Genomic DNA, 18,818 nt, shown 5'->3' on the forward strand with positions numbered 1-18,818 from the left:
AGAAAACTGAATTTTAGGAAAGAAGCTACTCCCCAGTTCAGCAAATCATTCCCATTCAGGAAAGTACATGAGCATGTTTTTAACTTGAACTAAGATTTAGACATGTAGTTAAAATTATGAATGTGCATAAGTGCTTTCTTGAATAGGGTTAGTCTTATGCATGCCCCTAAGTGCTTTCCTGGTACAGGACCTGAATGCGTAGATGTGGACCCATCCTGGCACGTGGGATACTACCCACTGTATGACTGGATCGCCTGTTGTCATTTGGAAGTGGTTAAAATCGCACCGGACTGACCAACCTTACAAGACTTCAACTATTTGTGGGCACAGGTCTTCCCAAGAGCACCTGAACTTCAATCAATTCCAAATCTGAAGTCTCTCCCTAATGGGGATCATATCTCACCCTCACTCGTGCTGGGAGCTAAAAGTAGGAGCCACGAGTAGGTAAATCAGTCATGGCCTGTTCCATGGGTAAAAAGTGCTCTCTTCCAAGCATTTCCACCAGATCCCTAACAACCAAGAGTTTTGAGACAAACAAGGAGGCAGAGCTGCTTTCTAGATAAGCCACCCCAGGTTTTACAGTGAGCCAAATGCATATTCGTACTAAGACAGTGGGGGCCAGCCCATTCAGCTGGTGCACCACAAATTAGCTCCACATCTATGAATCTATGAAACCTCCCCGATTGCTACTCCAATCCACTTCCCCAATGTGCTGCTCTGAGTTCATCTCCCTGCCTGATCTGCTGCTCTGCTTTCTACTCCTGGCCCTATTTGCCCCTGTGCTGAGTGCATAGATATGGATCCCCGTCCCCTCCCTAGTCTGACACGTGTCACATCCAGAGACTACCTGTGCCATTTGTGGCATGCATAGCACAGGTTGGCCACCCCTATACTAAGAGATTTGGTAGAGGATATCAATAGGAACTGCTGTGTTCTGGGTCCACCTGCATTAGAAAGAGGGTAGCTGTAACCTGGGATCTGTTGCAATGCCTTAGCTTTTGCATCTCTCTCACCTTCCTGTAGAATCAGAGCAAATGAGGTTGGAAGGACCTCAGGAGGTCACATCTAGTCCAACCCCCTGCTCCAAGCAGGACCAGCCCCAACTACATCATCCCAGCCAAGACTTTGTCCAGCTGGGTCTTAAACACCTCCAAGGATGGAGATTGCACCGCCTGTCTGCGTAGCCTATTTGACTGCTTTACTACTCTCCTAGCAAGATGGTTTTCCTAATATCCAACCTCAACTTCCCTTGCTGCAACTTGAGCTCATTGCTCCTTGTTCTGTCACCTGCCATGAGTGAGAACAATGTCAGATATAAAGCTATTGATATTAAAATGCTAATGCAAGACTTGACCAGTGTGGTCAGTTCAAATAAATTACAGAAATATCAGTAAACCTCACAGCGTCTCCATGGTATTCTGTGACGTGCTTAAAGTAAAACACGTGAGAAGCAAGGATGTTGTAGTCATCATGCTACAATGTCCTCTGGCATTACTATACTGAAACAGATAGTTTCCAGAAGCAAAGATCTGTTTATAAGATCTACATTATAAAAGCTTCAGTGGACGGAGCATAAACTCGGTCAGCAAATAAGTTCTGTGTGTTTTCTGGAGTCTGGTTTGTTGTGAATGAATGCAATAACCGTGAGCTTGTTGCAGGGCTCTTTTTGCAACTCTATATTTTTCTCTTGCTGAAAGTCAAAAATCTTGAAATAGAGCCAATCAGATACAGCTAAATTGTGCCCCTGCTGCAGTGAAAGAATGATCAGCATACAATTTATTAGAAGAACAGGCCATGCTAAATCTTTACTCACATCACTGCAGACAGATATATCCAATTTTTTAAACTTATTTGACTCCTGAGCGAGTAAAAAGAAAAGGGACGACAGATTAGCCAGTTATAAAACCATAATATACTTTTAGCTGGACCCTTTGGGAACTGGAGCTCAAGGACTGCAACATCCATTATGTTCAGTTATACATTCGGGATACCTTTCTCTGCAATGGCCTTCGAATTGGAGCTTTTGATCAGTATGTTATGAACGTTGCCTACGCTCAATGGAAATTTTGCCATTTGAGCAGGCTACAGCAAATCAGTATGGGGGAAAAATTCAAAGCAGAAAGGGTGGTTAAATGTCTAACGGTCACTGAAAGTCAATGAGAGTCAGATGCTTGACTCTGCTGTTTGTCTTTGAAAATCCTCCCCAAGCCAAAATCCTGCAAACAGTTGCCCAGATGCTGGAACTTGATTCGCGTTCATTAGCCGCTTCGAAATCAATCGGGCGGCTTTCGCGTGCGATGTCGAGGGGGCCATGTCTATGATGGAGTTGTAGAGTGAGTATTTACAGGCAAGTCTGGAGGTTAAATCACATCTGGTTTTGGTCCAGAAAATGCAGAAAAGACTCCAGGTGAAATTGTTGCTTGTTTGGGTGTTTTTAGAGTGAAAACAATGAAAATCACACACGTCATGAGAAAACTGCAGATCAGGTCTCGCTGCTAGGGCAGCCGTGGAATTATTTGTAAAGCAAGAATAGGAATTGTGCTGAAAAAACAAGAGCTTCGGGTCACCGCAGACCTTCTCGCTGTGCTGAGCTTGTATTCAGCGTAACAAAGTATTTTGTCATCAAAGGGTTTTGTTAGGACAATGGCTCGTGACACGTAGGTTTGCACTGCGTTTGCTTTTATGATGACTGCGAAGCAAGGAAAAGCAGACGGATAACCAGAATGATGCCCGAGAGCTCTGAGAGGCTGGATAATATATTTCCAAGCCTGGTTATTTTAATCTTATCCTTGCAGTGATTGCCCAAAAAGTAATGGTTTGGTAGGCTAAGTATCTAAGGACAAATGATAGCCCCCATCCTGCAAGGACAGCTGTGTGAGCAAACCTGTGCACCCAATGGAAGTTCATCGGAGTCTGGACCTCATAGCTTTTTTAAAGAAGGGAAGAGATGTAGGATGCAGTGCATTTCATAGGATGCAGCTACAAGGTGAACCCTGAGGGTGAATAAAGTCTAGTTGTGCTATACCTCAGGCACTGCTATCTATGGGTTTGGCCATACCTCTAGGATCTAGTAAAGGGGGGGTGGTCCAGCATTTCTCCCCTCAGACCACAGAGAGGAAGTGGGCAAGGCACAACTGGGGGGCTGGCCAGGGAGCAGATGCAAGAAGGGCAACCTGCCACCACTGTCCCCAGTGGTGCACCAGAGTTATTCCTACCCAGCTCCAAACATGAGGCTGTGGTTGTGCAGAAGGCCAGACTTCCTGAAGATAGTGACAGTGGCAGCAAATAGGTTGCCCCTTCTTGCCCTGCTCCATGCTTGGCCCCTCCATATGCCCCCACTGGCTGGGGAGCTATGCCTGCTCCCTGCCCAGCCCCCACCTCTTTGCATCCCCCATGGACCAGGAGTCCAGCTGCTGGGGGCAATTGTTCAGGGTGCTAGTTGTAGGTCAGTGGCCGTGAGGAACCTCCCTTCCTACTCCTGCTCCCTGCTTGCCCCCTCCAGGTGGAAGAGAAGAGGTCATTGTGCTGTGCCAGAGCATAAAGGACAGTAGACCATAAAGGCTGTCCATACTTAGTCGAGCTCAATTAGCAGGATAGCGGACTATAACCCATATAACCCTTAGCTCAGCATTGCCCCAGGAATATGCCCTGTGTTGCTATTATTGTTCCAGTCCTTTGTTTCCAACTGCATGGACCCAAACCTGCTCTCTCTAGGACACTGCTTTCCAGCTGCTCATTTCACGGACCTAATGAGTCAACAAACAACTTCCTTCAAATAAAGGCTGAGCAATTCACCATGGGTATGATTATAACCTGCAGAATGGGTAAGCAGTCTCAGACTGAATGCTCTAGCTCTGATGTCCCCTGAATAGGCCTCTTTATACTGGCTTGTGAATTAATTCATTAATAATAAGCATTACTGCTACAAGGAAAGAGACCCCTTCCTTGCACCAAAGACTTCTCATTCTAACCAGACCTATGAACCCTGATGACCTTAAGTGCTGCCATCAACAACACTTCATGCTGGATTATGCCTCTATTCTACGCACACAATCCACTGAAATCAGGCCCTCTGTGCCCCTTGAATGCTCACCCAGGAGAAAACCAGACCCTTGGACAGGGATTTACTGAGGAGCAGTAAATGCTTCCCACTCCAAAAAGTTAGGGGCTGAACACAGGGTGGGGAGAGTGGTGGGAAACAGATCCCTGCCCTGTATCCAGCAGAAGTGGCTGCATGCTTTGAAGAGGGCTGGCTGTATTTACCACCAAGCAGACATAGCCTGCTGTCCTCTCCTGCAGAAAAAAAGGCAAAATTTGCATTGGTACGAGCATGCCCAGGAGATTGAGGGCAGTGATTCTTCCCCTCCGTTCAGCACTGGGGAGGCCACATCTGGAGTCCTGTGTCCAGTTTCGGCCCCCCACAACAGAAAGGGTGTGGACACATTGGAGAGAGTCCAGTGGAGGGCAGCAAAAATGGTTGGGGGGGCTAGGGGACAGGACTGGTGAGAGGCTGAAGGAACTAGGTTTATTTAATTCACAAAAGAGAAGACCGAGGGGGATTGAATAGCAGCCTTCTCCTCCCTGCAGGGCTGTTGCAAAGAGGATGAAGCTGGATTCCTCTCAGTGGGGGCAGATGACAGGACAAGGAGCAATGGGCTCGAGTTGCAGCAAGGGAAGTTGAGGTTGGTTATTAGGAAAAACTCTCTCACGAGGAGGGTGAAACAGGTTACCCAGAGAGATGGTGCAGTCTCCATCCTTGGAGGTGTTGAAGACCCAGCTTGACAAAGCCCTGTCTGGGATGATGTAGTTGGGGCTGGTCCTGTTTTGAGCAGGGGTTGGACTAGATGTGACCTCCTGAGGTCCCTTCAATCCTCATTTTCTATGATTCTATGATTCTATGAAAACAGTATAAAATGCACTTTAGAAGGGGAATTTCCAGGATAACAGCCCTTTCCAAGTTCTTCGTGGTGGGATACAATGATGGGCAGGTCTAGGATTTTGAAAAGGAGAGTACAGGTTGTGTGGTGCAGTATCACATATAATACGACACACTTTTTCCCTAAGTAAAAAGAAACTAGGGGGTTTATTAGCATGCTGGGGGCCTAGGGCTGTATTATTCAGGTCCAAATCAAAGCAAAACAAGTATAACTCTATTGGAATGTGCAGTCGTTTGCTATGACATAGATTATATATAAAAACACAACAAACAATGCAAAAATAATCAAATGATGTTGTTTCTTTAGTCCTGCTATCTATGAATTCAATGTACATCTCTTTTAGATTCATAAAAGGAAATCTAGCCTTCTTGAGCATCTTGACAGTGCATCCAATGCTTCATTGAAAGTTATTTCCACACCTGAACTGATGTTCATTTGAGTTAATGTTTCCACGCCTGAGCTGATGGTTCTACCTGGAGTTCAAAGCCGTCTGAAGGGCTGCGAAATAGGAGCTACATCCAGAGAAGCAGCTAATATCAGGATTGCAGATAAAAAGAATAGCTCTTTAGCAGAAAGTCAACAAGTGGGCAGGGTCATTAATACCTGTAAGAAGAGGCATTTAGAAGGAATCAGGTAGATTACAATGACCCATGAAGTCAAGTGACTCCCTCACTGCCACTGTCACATGGTTGGTTTTAAATTTTGGGCGGAGCAGGAATCAAAGGAGGATGCGGCTGCACTACTGCAACCCACCCTCCAGGATCCACCTCCGGATCCAGCCATTTGCTGCCCCAATTTCACAGCTCTTCCAAATTCCTCAATGCCATATCACTAGCCCTTTCTTCCATCAACTTTACTTGAGGTCAGTCACCTCAAATTAGGCAGTGATGAAATAATAATTCCTCTCTTCCAGGAGGCAATGGCATTTGGGGTGAGCGCCATCCTGGGATGGAAGTTTTATTGCACGTTAATGAGATAAACAGACACTGTAGCTCGTTCCCTGGTACTCCCCAGGCCATCCCATTCTGCTAAATGAATATGTCCTCAGCACACATTGGCTGCAAATCCAACATTATGTCTCATCATGGTAATCCCACGAGGCCTAGGAGTTCTGTTTCCACTTGACGTTGTTGACAGACCTCCAGCTTCCTGGCCAGAGACCTTTTTGCCTTGGTTTATTTTTCCTTTGAGTACTCCCTTCCTGTCAGTATAACAACAGCTGCAGTGCAGGGTTTTGCTTTGCCAAACCTGGAGTAATATGATGTATTCACTTGCCTAGGAGTAGAGTAGCATCAAACAGCACAACCATGCGGGCGTGCATCTTAGTGATGAGAGGGGGGTGGCTGTGGGTGCTGGAGACACGGCGACCTTAAGTCATCTTAGTGTTCCCGTATTCTGCAGTCAAACAATGTCTTCTCAGATAAGTTCGAGTAACCTTGGGGCTGTTCTCACTGGGCACCAATGTTCCCTCTAAGGAGCAGCAGTCCATGAGCGTGCCATCTCGGTCAGTGAGCGTACTGCCTCGGTCCGTGAGCGCATTGCCTCGGCCCGGCGTGGGACACTTACAGAAGGGGGATGAGGGCTGGGGGCCAGGGGCTGGAGCTGGGGGCTGGAGCTGGGGGCTGGAGGCCAGAGACCAGGAGCCGGGGGCCAGGGGCTGGAGCTGGGAGCTGGGGGCCAGGGGCTGAAGCCAGGGGCCGGTGGCTGGAGGCTGAGGCCAGGGGCCAGGGGCCAGGGGTTGGGGCCAAGAGCTGGAGACGGAGCCTGGTGCGGGCTCCGCCAGCTCCGGGGAAGTGGTCGCTCCCCTGCATCAGGGCTGGGGAGTGGAGCACTTCCCCAGAGCCGGCAGAGCCCGCGCCAGCCCCCCGCCCCAGCATGGCCTCCGGGGGCATGTCCCGCAGTGTCCCGGAGCCAGTGGAGCCCCACTGGGGCAGGCAGTGGCTCCTCCCCGAGGTGAGACAAGGCAAGGATGGAAGCTGGGGCGGGGGGCTGGTATGGGCTCCGCCTGCTCCGGGGAAATGCTCCATTCCCCGGCCCTGATGCATGCACAGCCTTGAAAAGGTCACACTTTTAGTTGTGAGCGGCCACACACGCACGCAGTTTAGAGGGAACCTTGCTGGGCACGTCTACGCGTGCGCATTTACTGTGCAGTAACTGAAACTACTGCACAGTATGAGTGTGTGTCTACATGTGTACACCTGTACTTCACAGTAAATATAGTGACTTACACTGACTTGAGCATAAATTGGATTCCTGCATCATGCAGGTATCAAATTTACACCCGATTAGTTACTGCACAGTAACACACATGTAGAAGATGCTTTACTGTGCAGTAATGCTGTGTGTGAGGACTGACCTAGGACTAACTTTAGTCCCAGGTCAGCCCACACAGCGTTAATGTGCTTTAATGCATCCACATGTAGACAATGGCCTATTCCCACTTACTGCACAGTAAATTTAAGCCGGTGTAAATGCATGTGTAGACACACCCACTTACACTTACACTACAGGGTTTGTAAGAAGGTTGATCTGCCAGCTTTATGCCAGCTCCTCTCACTCTGAGAAGAGGCCCTGTGTCGGTAGGTATCCTCAGGGGATCATTCATCCCACAGTGACCACATCTACACAGACACTTACTGCACAGTAGCTTATTACTATTGTGCAGTAGCTTGTTATTATTGCCAGTAGCATCACTGGGCATGAGCCATGACTCAACACTACTGCAACATAGAGCTAAGTCTTCCCTAAGAAAACTGGAGGTTTTCTGGCTTTCACAGTAGTGGGGACCCCCTGAAAAAGAGATAAGGACATGCCAAGATTACATGCATCTGATATTGAAAAAGCATCACACTGCTTCCAAGGTGGTGAGATATTAACTGTTTTCTATGTCTTGGTTCTACTGGACTATCCCTGCAGAAGTGCCGGGAAAGGGCAGTTCTTGGTGCAAAAGGCTGATATCTCTTCTTTGCGATGGTATAAATGAGATTCAATTGAAGAAACTGGAGGCTAAAGGAAACTGTGTGGTGGTTTGGGATGTTAGTAATAGTTTTGATAGAGATAGATTGGTGTGCAGAGGCAGTTAAAAAGACCTGTGTATATGTGTGTACACTTATCCACTTCTACATGAGCATCACACTGCTGTTATCCATCTATAACAGAGCAGTAGATCACAATGTACGCTGTGATCATTTGGGGGGAAAGACGCATCCATGAGTTTCCACGCTCTCAGAAAGGAATACACGGCTCAGAGGCAGATGTCGATGCACAAATATACACTGCAGCCAAGAGCAAGTAAACTGCTATGTCCTCTGCAAGGCAGGGAGCAGGCTGTGGACCAAAGAGAGTGAGATATTATCCCATAAGAGCTGCAAAATTCATGCACAACCTTCTTGCTATAGCGTTGTTGTCAAAGAGATCCAGAGGCCTCCCTGCAGACCCCGCAGACACCAGACAAAAAGTGCTTTGAGCTCTCTCTAGCTTCCTTTGCTCTTCTGACTTTCATTGCCTGCAGCGACTCCAATTTGTAAGGGTTAGGGGAAGAGTTCAGGCAAGGGAGAAACGAATGACCAGATGTATTGTTGGTCCCCTCGACTCCCTGTTCCTCTGCTGTCTCCGGTCCCCCCAGGGCTGTTGGCACTGGGTCAGAGGGAGCGAACACGCTACAACTTTCTTTGTTGAGCATTTTTCTCCCAGGGTCTTCAAGAAGCGTGCCCGTTAGGGGCTATGTCTTTCCCACGTTTCCGTGGAAAAGGTCCCAAAGTCACTGTGGTTCTCTTGCAACCGAGAGCAAGATATCAAAGCAAGCCCCAACCCTCCTGGGACCGTACGACTCTTCGCACAGCCCTGCACAGTAGGGAAGCAGGACGACTAATGTTCTCTGTGCCTAGGAAAGTCTGGGTTTAATCCCTTGCTTTGCTTTCTACTCCCTCTATCACCTTAAGCAAGTCACTTATTAGGCTCCATTATAACTTGCCAACATGAACAGTACAACCAAGCCTGCCACTACCAGACAAGGTAACTTTACTGTATCATCACGGTCCAGGATCATCACTCCCATGGGTCTAGAAAAGGGTTGTAAATGAGTCCATTGATGGCTAAGAAGGTCAATCCTAGACCCGCAGTCTCTCTGGGAAATGCCACAGGTCTTGTTTCCTTTCCTTCCATTTCTGCCATTATTTCCTATGTAAATGTGACCTGTCTCTGTGCCTCGGTTGTTCACCTGTAACATGGGGATAACAGCACTTATTTCCTTCCAGGGGTATAACCAGGATATACATTTTCGAGCAAGGCTTCATGACTTCATCATTCGGGCAATGTCTGATCCCAAGGCATTATAATAATACATGTGATGAAGAAGAAATACCTTGGGGAAAGATATGTGGAGCTTCCCATCCTTGCACCAAGGTGTGGCTGGTAATATAGGAGATTTTCCCCTCTACGGGGCTCCACGCATATATGACTGAGGATGGGAAGTGGGGCAGAATTTGAGGCTAAGACCATTGTTTCATAGTTGTTAGGGGCTGGAAGGGACCTTACACGTCATCGGGTCCAGCCCCCGCTGTATGTGGGCAGGAAAGACTCATGGGATCAAGTGATCCCAGCAAGATGGGCATCAAGAGGTTTTTTGAAGATCTCCAGGGTGGATGACTGGACCACTTCTGGGGGAGCCTGTAGTGACAGCGCTCCTGCAATGCAGGGCCAGGATGGTATCTGAATATGTAGCACATTGTACCTATAAGCGGGAAAGCAGAAGATGATGACAGATGCTTGCCAGCCTCTACTCACTATTCAAAGGATCCTGCAAACACTACCAAGTCTTCATCAGGTACAAACAGACACTGCTTTATTAACTGCAAGCCAAACCCGCTGCACCACTTTTCCTTCATCCTCAACCTGCTGAGGATCCAGGACCTCTGTTTTTCACCTCGCTTTGCTCTGTGCACTGCTAAGTACTCCCGATTTCTCTAAATCCCGTGAGCCCAGGACGCAAAGTGCTGACACAAGCCGTTTAGCGCGTCCGTGCACACAAGCGAAGCTGTTATTTGGAGCTGGCATGAAGTCACCACAATTTCCATCCGAGAGCCATTAAATAAACAGTGCGAACCAAGAACACAAGCATTGTCTTTTGCAGCGGGTCACTGAAATAGGCTGCAATGCCTTTGCATAACAGGGCCTGGGGAAGCAGGAGGTTCAGGCTTGAGTCTGAATTTCCTGGCCCTCTCCCACCCCTTAAGGGAAAATGTTATGGTCTCATTGAGGCTAAAGCCATGTGGTTAAATCACGCTGGCCCACAGGACACAAGAACTGAGGTTTTATTGATTCTTTGTTCAGGCGAAAGCCTGGCTCTAACATCTGTGTTATGAATGTTGCTTGTATTTGGAGAGTGCCTACAGGGTCCCGCTGAGCTCACTGTCCTCTGTGCTGGGCATGGTGCAAAACCAGAGGAGAAAGGTAGTACAATCAATCCCTTTATTGCAGATGGGCAACTGAGGGGCAGAGAGATTGAATGTCATGCCCAAGGTCATCCAGAAAGCCTGTGGCAGAGGAAGGAAATGCCCATCTGGATCCCAGCCTGTGCCTTAACTGCGAGCTCATCCTTCTTGCACCAGTGGGCTAGGCTTTTGCATCCTTCATGCCACTACTCAAGCTGTCAGTGGAGTCCTTGCTGATTTACACCAGTTACAGAGAAAGCCGTGAATACAACCTCAGCTTGCAGAGGCTCCAGACCAGACTGGAAATTGAAAGCCCTATTGTTAAATCATCCCTGCGGTTGTCTGCTGATGCAAGGCATTTTTGGAAGCGATTTATTTAGCGTAGAGATTTGCAACTTCGGAAAAAAAGGATGCCTGTTGTGCCCGGGATGAGCATCTAAAAAGCGTGAGGTTAAATTTTGCTTGGGAAATAAGCAGCCTTGGCTTTCGACTTGTTGCTGACGACGAAGAGCAGAGGGCTGAGAGACATCCGACGGGGAAAACTTGTAAACAGTTCCTGCTATCTGAACATGAGTGCCCCTCCCCGTCCGTGTGAGCTGCAGAGGCAAAAGAGAATGACACATGTGCTGTTTCCTTTTCCAGTTGCAAAGGGGTCAGGAACTAGGCAAGGAGCGCCTGAACAAGAGCAGCTTTCTCCTGCCCTTCCAGCTGTTGTGTTCAATCCAGCCTCCGGTCCTGAACAGGGCAGAGAGACCGTCAGCATACATAAGGCACGGTTGAAGGCATAAGTTATGAGTAACCCAAACAGTACATCCTCACTGTGTGAGTACCCTTCTTTTTCTCCCATCCCTATGGCAAAAGTGAATGTATAGGTCTGTTGTTTAATGAGTTTTTAAGCAGGCTTCCAGTTTAGCAAAAAACGACCGGGCAGGAACGAAGTATTGATAAAACTCTGTCCCTTTGCTTCCCCCTTTATATGTGTGCGTGTGCATGTGCATGGAAAAAGTTACAGAGAGACCTGAAATGCCTGTCTGCAAACTTCAACTCCCGAATATGACAGATCCGCTTCTGTCTCGGTCCTAGGATAGAGAAAATTGAATGCAAATGCTTTTTGCTCTTTTTTTTTCCTCCCTTAAGGAATGAAAATATAAAGGCATTTAGGAGGCTTCATGTCTCTCTCCTGAGATATTAATGGTGCTGCCTCACTTGTGTTTGGAGACGCAAGCTGTCTGTGTGTAATATGAGACACGCCAAAACCTGTCAGTCGATATTTAAAGTCACAATGCTTTTTTTTTTTTTTCCTGCTTTTGGAAGTTTGAAAACACAATGGTGGGACACGTGAATTATTTTCTCAGTGGAGATATATGAGGGTATATTCTCTGGAGGTGGTACTCTGCGCATGCCAGAAAGTTTTGATAACGTTTGGCCTCGGGAGCTCAACAGCATAACTGCATCCCAGTCAATTATTTTGGGGAGTGCTATTAATATGTAGAGGGCTCAGGTCCGGTCCAAATCCTAACGACTACTGGGGAAATGCCCAGGATTTCCAATCATAAGGCATTGCCAGTAGAATTTGACCCGTCGTCCAGATGCTACAGACTTTTTTCGTTTTAATTCAAAGGGATCTGATTTTTGTAGCGTCGCAGCAGTTATTTAAAAATAATAATAATAAACCGCCCAAACAGAGTTATCACAGGTGATATCTGTAATAAAGGCACAATACACAGAGGAGTGCTAGGAATAGACTCACTTTTAATTCCTGGTCCTGCGGTTCCTGTTAGACTATCTGGCTCGCATGAAGGTTGAAATGGATGGTGTTTTTCAGGCTCTGAGTGAGGCTGGCTTTATCCAGCAGAAATATTATATCGCAAAGAATCACTGGAATTCGAGCCAACAATTTTTATTTAATCTCGGCCTTTTTGCAAGTATCAGCCAGCTCACAAGATGAAATGCTATCTATAGCTTTCTCTCTCTCGCTTTCTTTTTGGTTTTTTTTTGTTCCAGCAGTTTTAACAGATTAAAGCCCATTCACCAGTAATTGAAGAAAAGAAACATCCAGGCAAAATATAGGTGTCTTTGAATAAATGGTGGCGTCTGGGGCTTCTGTGCACTTCTTTTCAGACATGCAAATTACTGTAACTATTGCTCTCAAACGTCCGTGTGGGATTGGGGTTTTGAAGCCATTAGCTAAAATGCAATGTATTGATTGTGTAGTCTTGCTGACAGGGTAAGGCAGGCAAAGCCCAATCTTGCATCCGGGTTTTTAAGAGTTTTGTAAAGAATTTTTGCCACAGCAAGGAGTTCGGATTTGGATTCAGAGGCCTGGCTTGCACTACTTGCACTTCTAGCACACACAGAGATGGAGTTACATGAGCAGCTAAGTAGTGTAACCAAACTGAGAGCCAACCCGAAGTTTAAGTGAGGCAACATGCTAATCAGGTCCATGGAGACATTACTCTAACCCTTGGTTTAGTAAAGAAAGGTTTCACGCAAGAATTTATGACATTCAGAGGAGATGGAAGTACAAGCAAAGGATCACTGGGCGAAGGAGGAAAGTGTTTTTTCAGTGTGTCAGCTGCTCTTTGGTAACTGTCCATGTGCCCACACTTATCTCATGGTAAGGGGAGACTAAACCACAGTAACTTGTTCCTTTTTCCTGGGGTGAATCAACGCATAGGCAAACTAGGCAATGCCTAGAGCCCTAAGTGAAGAAGGGGCCCAGTTGTGCTTATTTTACATATTATATTATTTTTACATATTATAATTATTATAATTATTGAGTGAAAAAAAAGTAGGGCCCCACAAGCTTGTTTGCCTAGGGTCCACTCAAGAGTTAATCCAGCCCTGCCTTTTTCACCCAAGGCTGACCTACCATGATTTAACTTCCAATTACCTCTGGATAACAGCATGCAAATGGATGGTGACCAAGAAGCAGCTCACACGTGGTCAACTGTTCACATGCCCGTACTCTCAGGGTTAACCGTATCAGACATTCAAACCCTTTTTTCTGCCAAAAAAGTCTAGATGGTTGTAGACAAAACTAACACCCATTTATTTAGAACGACTGCTGATTGAAATAATGCCCCTGCCTGCTTTCTAGCTGCCTGGATGCAAATTCCTCTTGCAGATCCAGACAGGATGTTCCTGTATCCTGTTTCAGTTTGCATCACTGTAAATTCAATCCATACAGCTTTAAAAAAAAACAAATTAAGAACAAAATTAAATTAAAAGGGAAGCCTGGTGGCTGCATATGTCTTTACAGTGTGTGTTCAGTGCATTGCTTCTATAAGGGTCTTTTTATTTTCCTGGCATGAATCCAGTAACTCCTGCACTGATCAAGGAGATGTTAAGAGTTCACTGTGTTGAGAGGCACTGTTCAGTATAGATAGCAGATGTTTAGCAGAGAGGGACTATATTTGGCAAAACAGACATACTGCTTCATAAACATCATGAGAAGCCTTGAAACTGGTGTGCATATGCATAAAGCATCCGCCAAATGTTAGACAACGTTCAATATATTGCACTCATTTGTTTATGTTTGGTAGCGAAACTATATGACAGATGCCCGGTGAGGCAAACAGAATGGTACAAAGTTGTCTAATTGCTTGTGATAAGGGAGTTTTACCCCCTTCTTGTTTGCATTCAGTATGTTCTTGATGGTCCTGAAAGGGCACAGTCAAAAAGAGTAAGGTTTCAGGGGGAAATGTTTTAATCTTTCTTAACGCTGTGCATCTTCCCTGTCTCTATTCTCTCTTCTTCTAATTATGTCACGAAAGAGAGCTGGGTGGTAATGTTACTAAAGCAATGCTGTAAACTTCCCCACAATGGGGCGTGCCTACATATGCCTCTTTTAAACGAGCTTAGCCTAAAATTGCCATTTTAAGGTGCATTAAGGGCCCGTGACTACACCTGTGCACCCTTAGTGCACCTTAAAAATGGAGATTGAAGGCTATGTGAGCCTAAATTTGATACCTGCATAAAGCAGGTATCAAATGTAGGCGCAAATAGCTAAGTCACATTAATGCACATGTAGAGGTGCTAATGCGCATTAACACAGTGTGTGTCAATGGATTCACAGCGCATTAATGCACATTAGCACGTCTGCATATGTGCTAAGGTGTCTTAGCTATTCATGCATAAATTTAATGCAACTTAATGCTTAGTAGCGCATCCACTTGTAGACACAGCCCTATGTCACTTTAATGCACCTTAAGGAAATAAGCATTAAATTTAGGCACACGTAAATGCACGTGTAAACACGCCCACAGTGTTTTATCTACATCCGAGTCTCCTCTCCTGTGTACTTTTGTTATGCTCAGCCTATGAGGCATCCCACCCCACTTCCACCTTCCCCAAGGACTATCAGTCCCAATCCTGCAAAACGCTTTCAAGTGAGTGAGTCCCTTGGAAGACAAAGGGACTGCTAGTGGGGACAACCTACTGTATTGCTTTTAGTTGGGACCTGATGAGGTGCCTCACTGGGAAGAAGCTGTGAATGCATTGCTGGGTGCAGAACAGCGGGCTCATCCATATAGTCTATTGTACCACATGCACCATTTATTGTGGGCCAGTTGCTGCATGAGCCGGAAGGAGAGCAGCCTCCTTAGGAATTGAGGATGGTGGGGTGGACTGGTCTTGGTTCTGCCAACTGAACACACCTCTTTGCTTTGGGGAGATTGGGAGTCATTGCTCCTCTTCCCAGAGCAGTTCACTGCCCTCTTCGCACCCAGCCAGGACTGGTCTTGGTCCTGCCAACTCAAGACCCCATCCAACCCAGCTAGTACACAATGCTTTCCATGCAAAACTAAGGAGAAATAATGGATCAGAGTCAAAAGTCCCTTTTCTTGCTCCTGGATCAGTGGAGCTATCAACTCTCCCTTGATCAGGGCTTGTAGCAAAGCCTCAATGGGTCCCTGAAATATCTTCCCTGTAATATCCACTGACCTGGGACTATATTTGATTTCACTGGCCTTTCAGAAGTGGAGGTACTATTTGTATCGACGACTGGTAATGAAGAATGGAAGTGATTGTTTATGGAAATAATTTCCTTCTGAGCTAACCGCAAATGGTATTTAACAGGTTAGGTATTTGAGTGATTTATAATAATCCCATTTTAAATCTGAAGGTTCAGAACACATCGACTCCTACATTTGTGTGTTGATCATCCACGCTTGTGCAGGCCAAATGGGGGTTTCTGTTCTGTGTTATGCTTCATTCAACTCTATTGGTATCTGTGTGAATATTTACAAAAGCAAAACTTTGATCTATGCATATGATAAGTACTATAATCAGGACAAAAATGTAGGCAAGTGACTTGGCAGGCAGAAAAATGCCCACAGGAATAGGAATCTGCTTTTTTAAGATCTATTATCCGAAGTGCCGGGGACCATTCTGCTGCAGGAAAATGAAATCATCGATGTTCAAGCTGTCATCCCAGTACTCCAGGTTAAAACTAGTTCAGTCCTTACTCCCATTACCATGAGCTGGATGGAAAGCATTCTTCATAGTTCATTAATAAATTCAGGGGATTTGTGAATGGGATCCCATGGGAGGGAGGTCTGAGGGGAAAAGGAGTCCAGGCGAGTTGGCTGTGCTTTAAAGAGGCCCTTTTAAGGGAGCAGGAACCAGCTATTCCGATGCAATGGAAGACTGTGAAATGCAACAGGAGACCAGCCGGGCTAGACGGCGATCACTTCAAGGAGTTGAAACTCAAAACAAAGTCCTGTAAGAATTGGAAATGTGGTTATATTGCTAAAGAAGAGTGTAAGAATAGCGCATGGATGTTCAGGGAGAAAGTTAGGAAGGTCAAGGGACAAGCTAAGCGGCAACTAGCAATGGACATGACATGCTTGTAGAATCCTTTGTATTGCTATTTAAGAGGAAGAGCAAAGAAACCATAGGTCCCGTATGGACGGCAGAAGGCAATTTAGCTATGCAAACAAGGCTGAAGTATTTAATGCCTTTTTAGTTTCGATCTTCACAAATAGGGGTGGCCACCAGATGACAAGGGCAGTTGGCAGCAAAGACAGTGAAAGAGATAATGAGGCTAAAGCAGTAGAAAAACAGGTTACGTAAGACTGTAAAAAGCTAGATGCTTTCAAGTCAGCAAGGCCAGATGGGATCCACCCTAAGATAGTGAAGGAATTGGTCGAGGTTATTTCCGAGACTTTGGCTATATTCTTTGAGAGATGTCCCAGGTGACTGGAAAGGATTGAACATAGTATCCGTCTTAAAAAAGAGAACAAGGAGGATCCATACGCTGTATATGAGCCACCAGCTGCAGCAGAGGAAATTTAGATTAGAGATTAGGAAGACTTTTCTATGAGAGCCACAGACACTGAAACAGGCTATCTAGAGGAGCGGTGGACTCTCTGTCCTTGCAAATGTTCAGGAGTGGTTGGACAGACCCTTGCCTGGGGTGGTATATTCAAAGATTACCCTGCCTTGGGCAGGGCATTGCAATAGGTCACCGCATGAGGTTCTTCCCATCCCTACTATCCAATGATTCACAGCTCATATCGCTGCACCTTTCACTTTAGTCTCTGAAGAAATACTGCATACCCATCACTGCTGAAACAGGAACCACAGATCAAGACCTTTTTGAGATGCATGGGGTTTGGATGCCCGGACATGGTCCTGCTTAAGCCCCATGTGTTTGAACCAGTTTTGTACCCTCTGGATCCAGCGCCACTTTTAAAATGCATTTGGAAACATAATACATAGAGGGAGAGGTGGGAGTTCATTTTAACAACTGCCCCGTTCTTTTCCAGTGGACTTTTCACTTGGGTGTTGTGACATGAATGGGAGCTGTATGTTCTTGCGCCAGTTAGAGATGGTCACAGGCAGCAGTGGCACTGTGCCTCAGTTTACCACCTGTACAATAGGGGTGATAAAACTGCCTCACTTCACAAAGATGTTGCAAGGATAAGCACATCAAAGATTGCAAGACACTCTGATTTGCAATACTATGCCAAGGTGATAAAAAAATACCTATCCTTTTGCCCAAAGGATATGACACGTGTGCTTCTTAGTGGCTAACTCACTTTTTTAATGGACTTTTGGCTCCTAAGTCATGCAGGTGCTTTTAAAAGAGTTATCCAAAGCAACCGGCCCACAAAACCTCCATAGACTGAGAAGCACTGCTGTCAACTGGCAGATGTATTATAACGGCATTTGCAAAAATCAGGCTTGGCTTCAAAGCATTTTATTAACAGGAAAGGGGAAAAAAAAATACATTGCTAGATAATTTATTTCTAAGCACTAAATCAACTACCTCCTGCAATATACTGAATGCAAAAACAACAGGCCTGCAGTTCTTAATCTGTAGCAGAAATAAGATCTGTATTCCTTGAGTATCTACAAGAATCAGCTTCATCTAACTCGTACCAGATACGGGTCCTCCCTACAAACGCGAGGAAATCAAACTGATTAGCCAGGCACCACTCTCCGCTTGCATATGTGCGCTGTCATACCTTGCGAACGTGTTTTCTCAACAATAAGACATCTGGCTAAGTGATTTTATTTTAATTAATCTTCTCATCTATAAAGGAGGCCAGCTCCTCACATCTTTTCTCTTTCAACACATGTCTCACCACAGGGTGCTTCCTGATGAAGCAGAAAACATAGCTGAGCATCGCAATGGGTTAAACTGGTTCTGCTGCGTTCGAGTTTAAAGTTATTTTTCTCTCTCTCATTTAGCTCATTTAAAAAAAAAAATGTTTTTCATGAGGATCTATTTCTTTTAACTTCAGATAAGCCATGAAATGGAGCTAAGCTTTTTTATCAGTAAGTTGCAGGGGGTCCTTTTGTGCACACCCTGAGACATCGGCATGTCCTCCCTGGACTGATAAATGACTGTACTTCTGTATCCTTATAGCATGTCTTGTATTTAAAATTTCTTACTTTTTGGGACAGTCCACATTAAAAAGAGAACATGCAACAGGCTGTGTATTGAAGATTCAATTCTTTCCAAATGTTTTTATTTTTTATTTTTTTTACAAATTATAAGACCTATAATGGCTTTTGAAGTGATTACTGATTTCTACACAGAGAACATCTTTGAAGTGCTTTTTACACAGAACCTACTGAATGGCTTTCAATCAGTGTGTATCTCTCTCTCTCTCACTCTTTCAATGCTCATGCTACTGCTTGGGATGGGCATGTTTTATCATCTTGGCCATGGAGCTAGTCACAACCTGACACCTGCAAACTTCCCCCTCTCTTTTATATATGGGATGCCTCTGGAAACCAGGAACGGATAATGACGTGTCATCTGAAAGCCCGCTTGGTGTCACAGTGGGGGAAAATATGAACTCAAGGGGAAATCATGTCCTGGGCTGTGTAGAAAGGGGGTTAGGCAATGGGGTGCAATGCAAATATGCGAATGGTTTCATATTAGCCAGGGCTGCGATCAGCATCCTCAAAGATTGGGTCCTCTGCTCTCCAAATG

At 45.7% G+C, this 18,818-nt stretch overlaps 1 protein-coding gene across 2 annotated transcripts in view; it reads left to right on the forward strand.

The window, feature by feature from the left end:
* GYPC (glycophorin C (Gerbich blood group)) overlaps nt 1-18,818 on the forward strand; it is a 76,092-nt gene that overhangs the window by 19,903 nt on the left and 37,371 nt on the right. The window contains exon 1 of one of the 2 annotated variants that reach the window (XM_006265343.4): nt 10,944-11,191. The exons of the other annotated variant lie outside the window; for it this stretch is intronic. Within the exon in view, the coding sequence (XP_006265405.1) occupies nt 11,161-11,191 (31 nt within the window). The 5' untranslated portion in view covers nt 10,944-11,160. Of the gene's footprint in view, nt 1-10,943; nt 11,192-18,818 lie in introns of those variants that run through there. 2 annotated transcript variants of the gene reach the window in all.

The sequence above is a fragment of the Alligator mississippiensis genome, chromosome 4 (assembly GCF_030867095.1).
Source record: "Alligator mississippiensis isolate rAllMis1 chromosome 4, rAllMis1, whole genome shotgun sequence".
In the NCBI taxonomy this organism is placed as follows: Eukaryota; Metazoa; Chordata; order Crocodylia; family Alligatoridae; genus Alligator; species Alligator mississippiensis.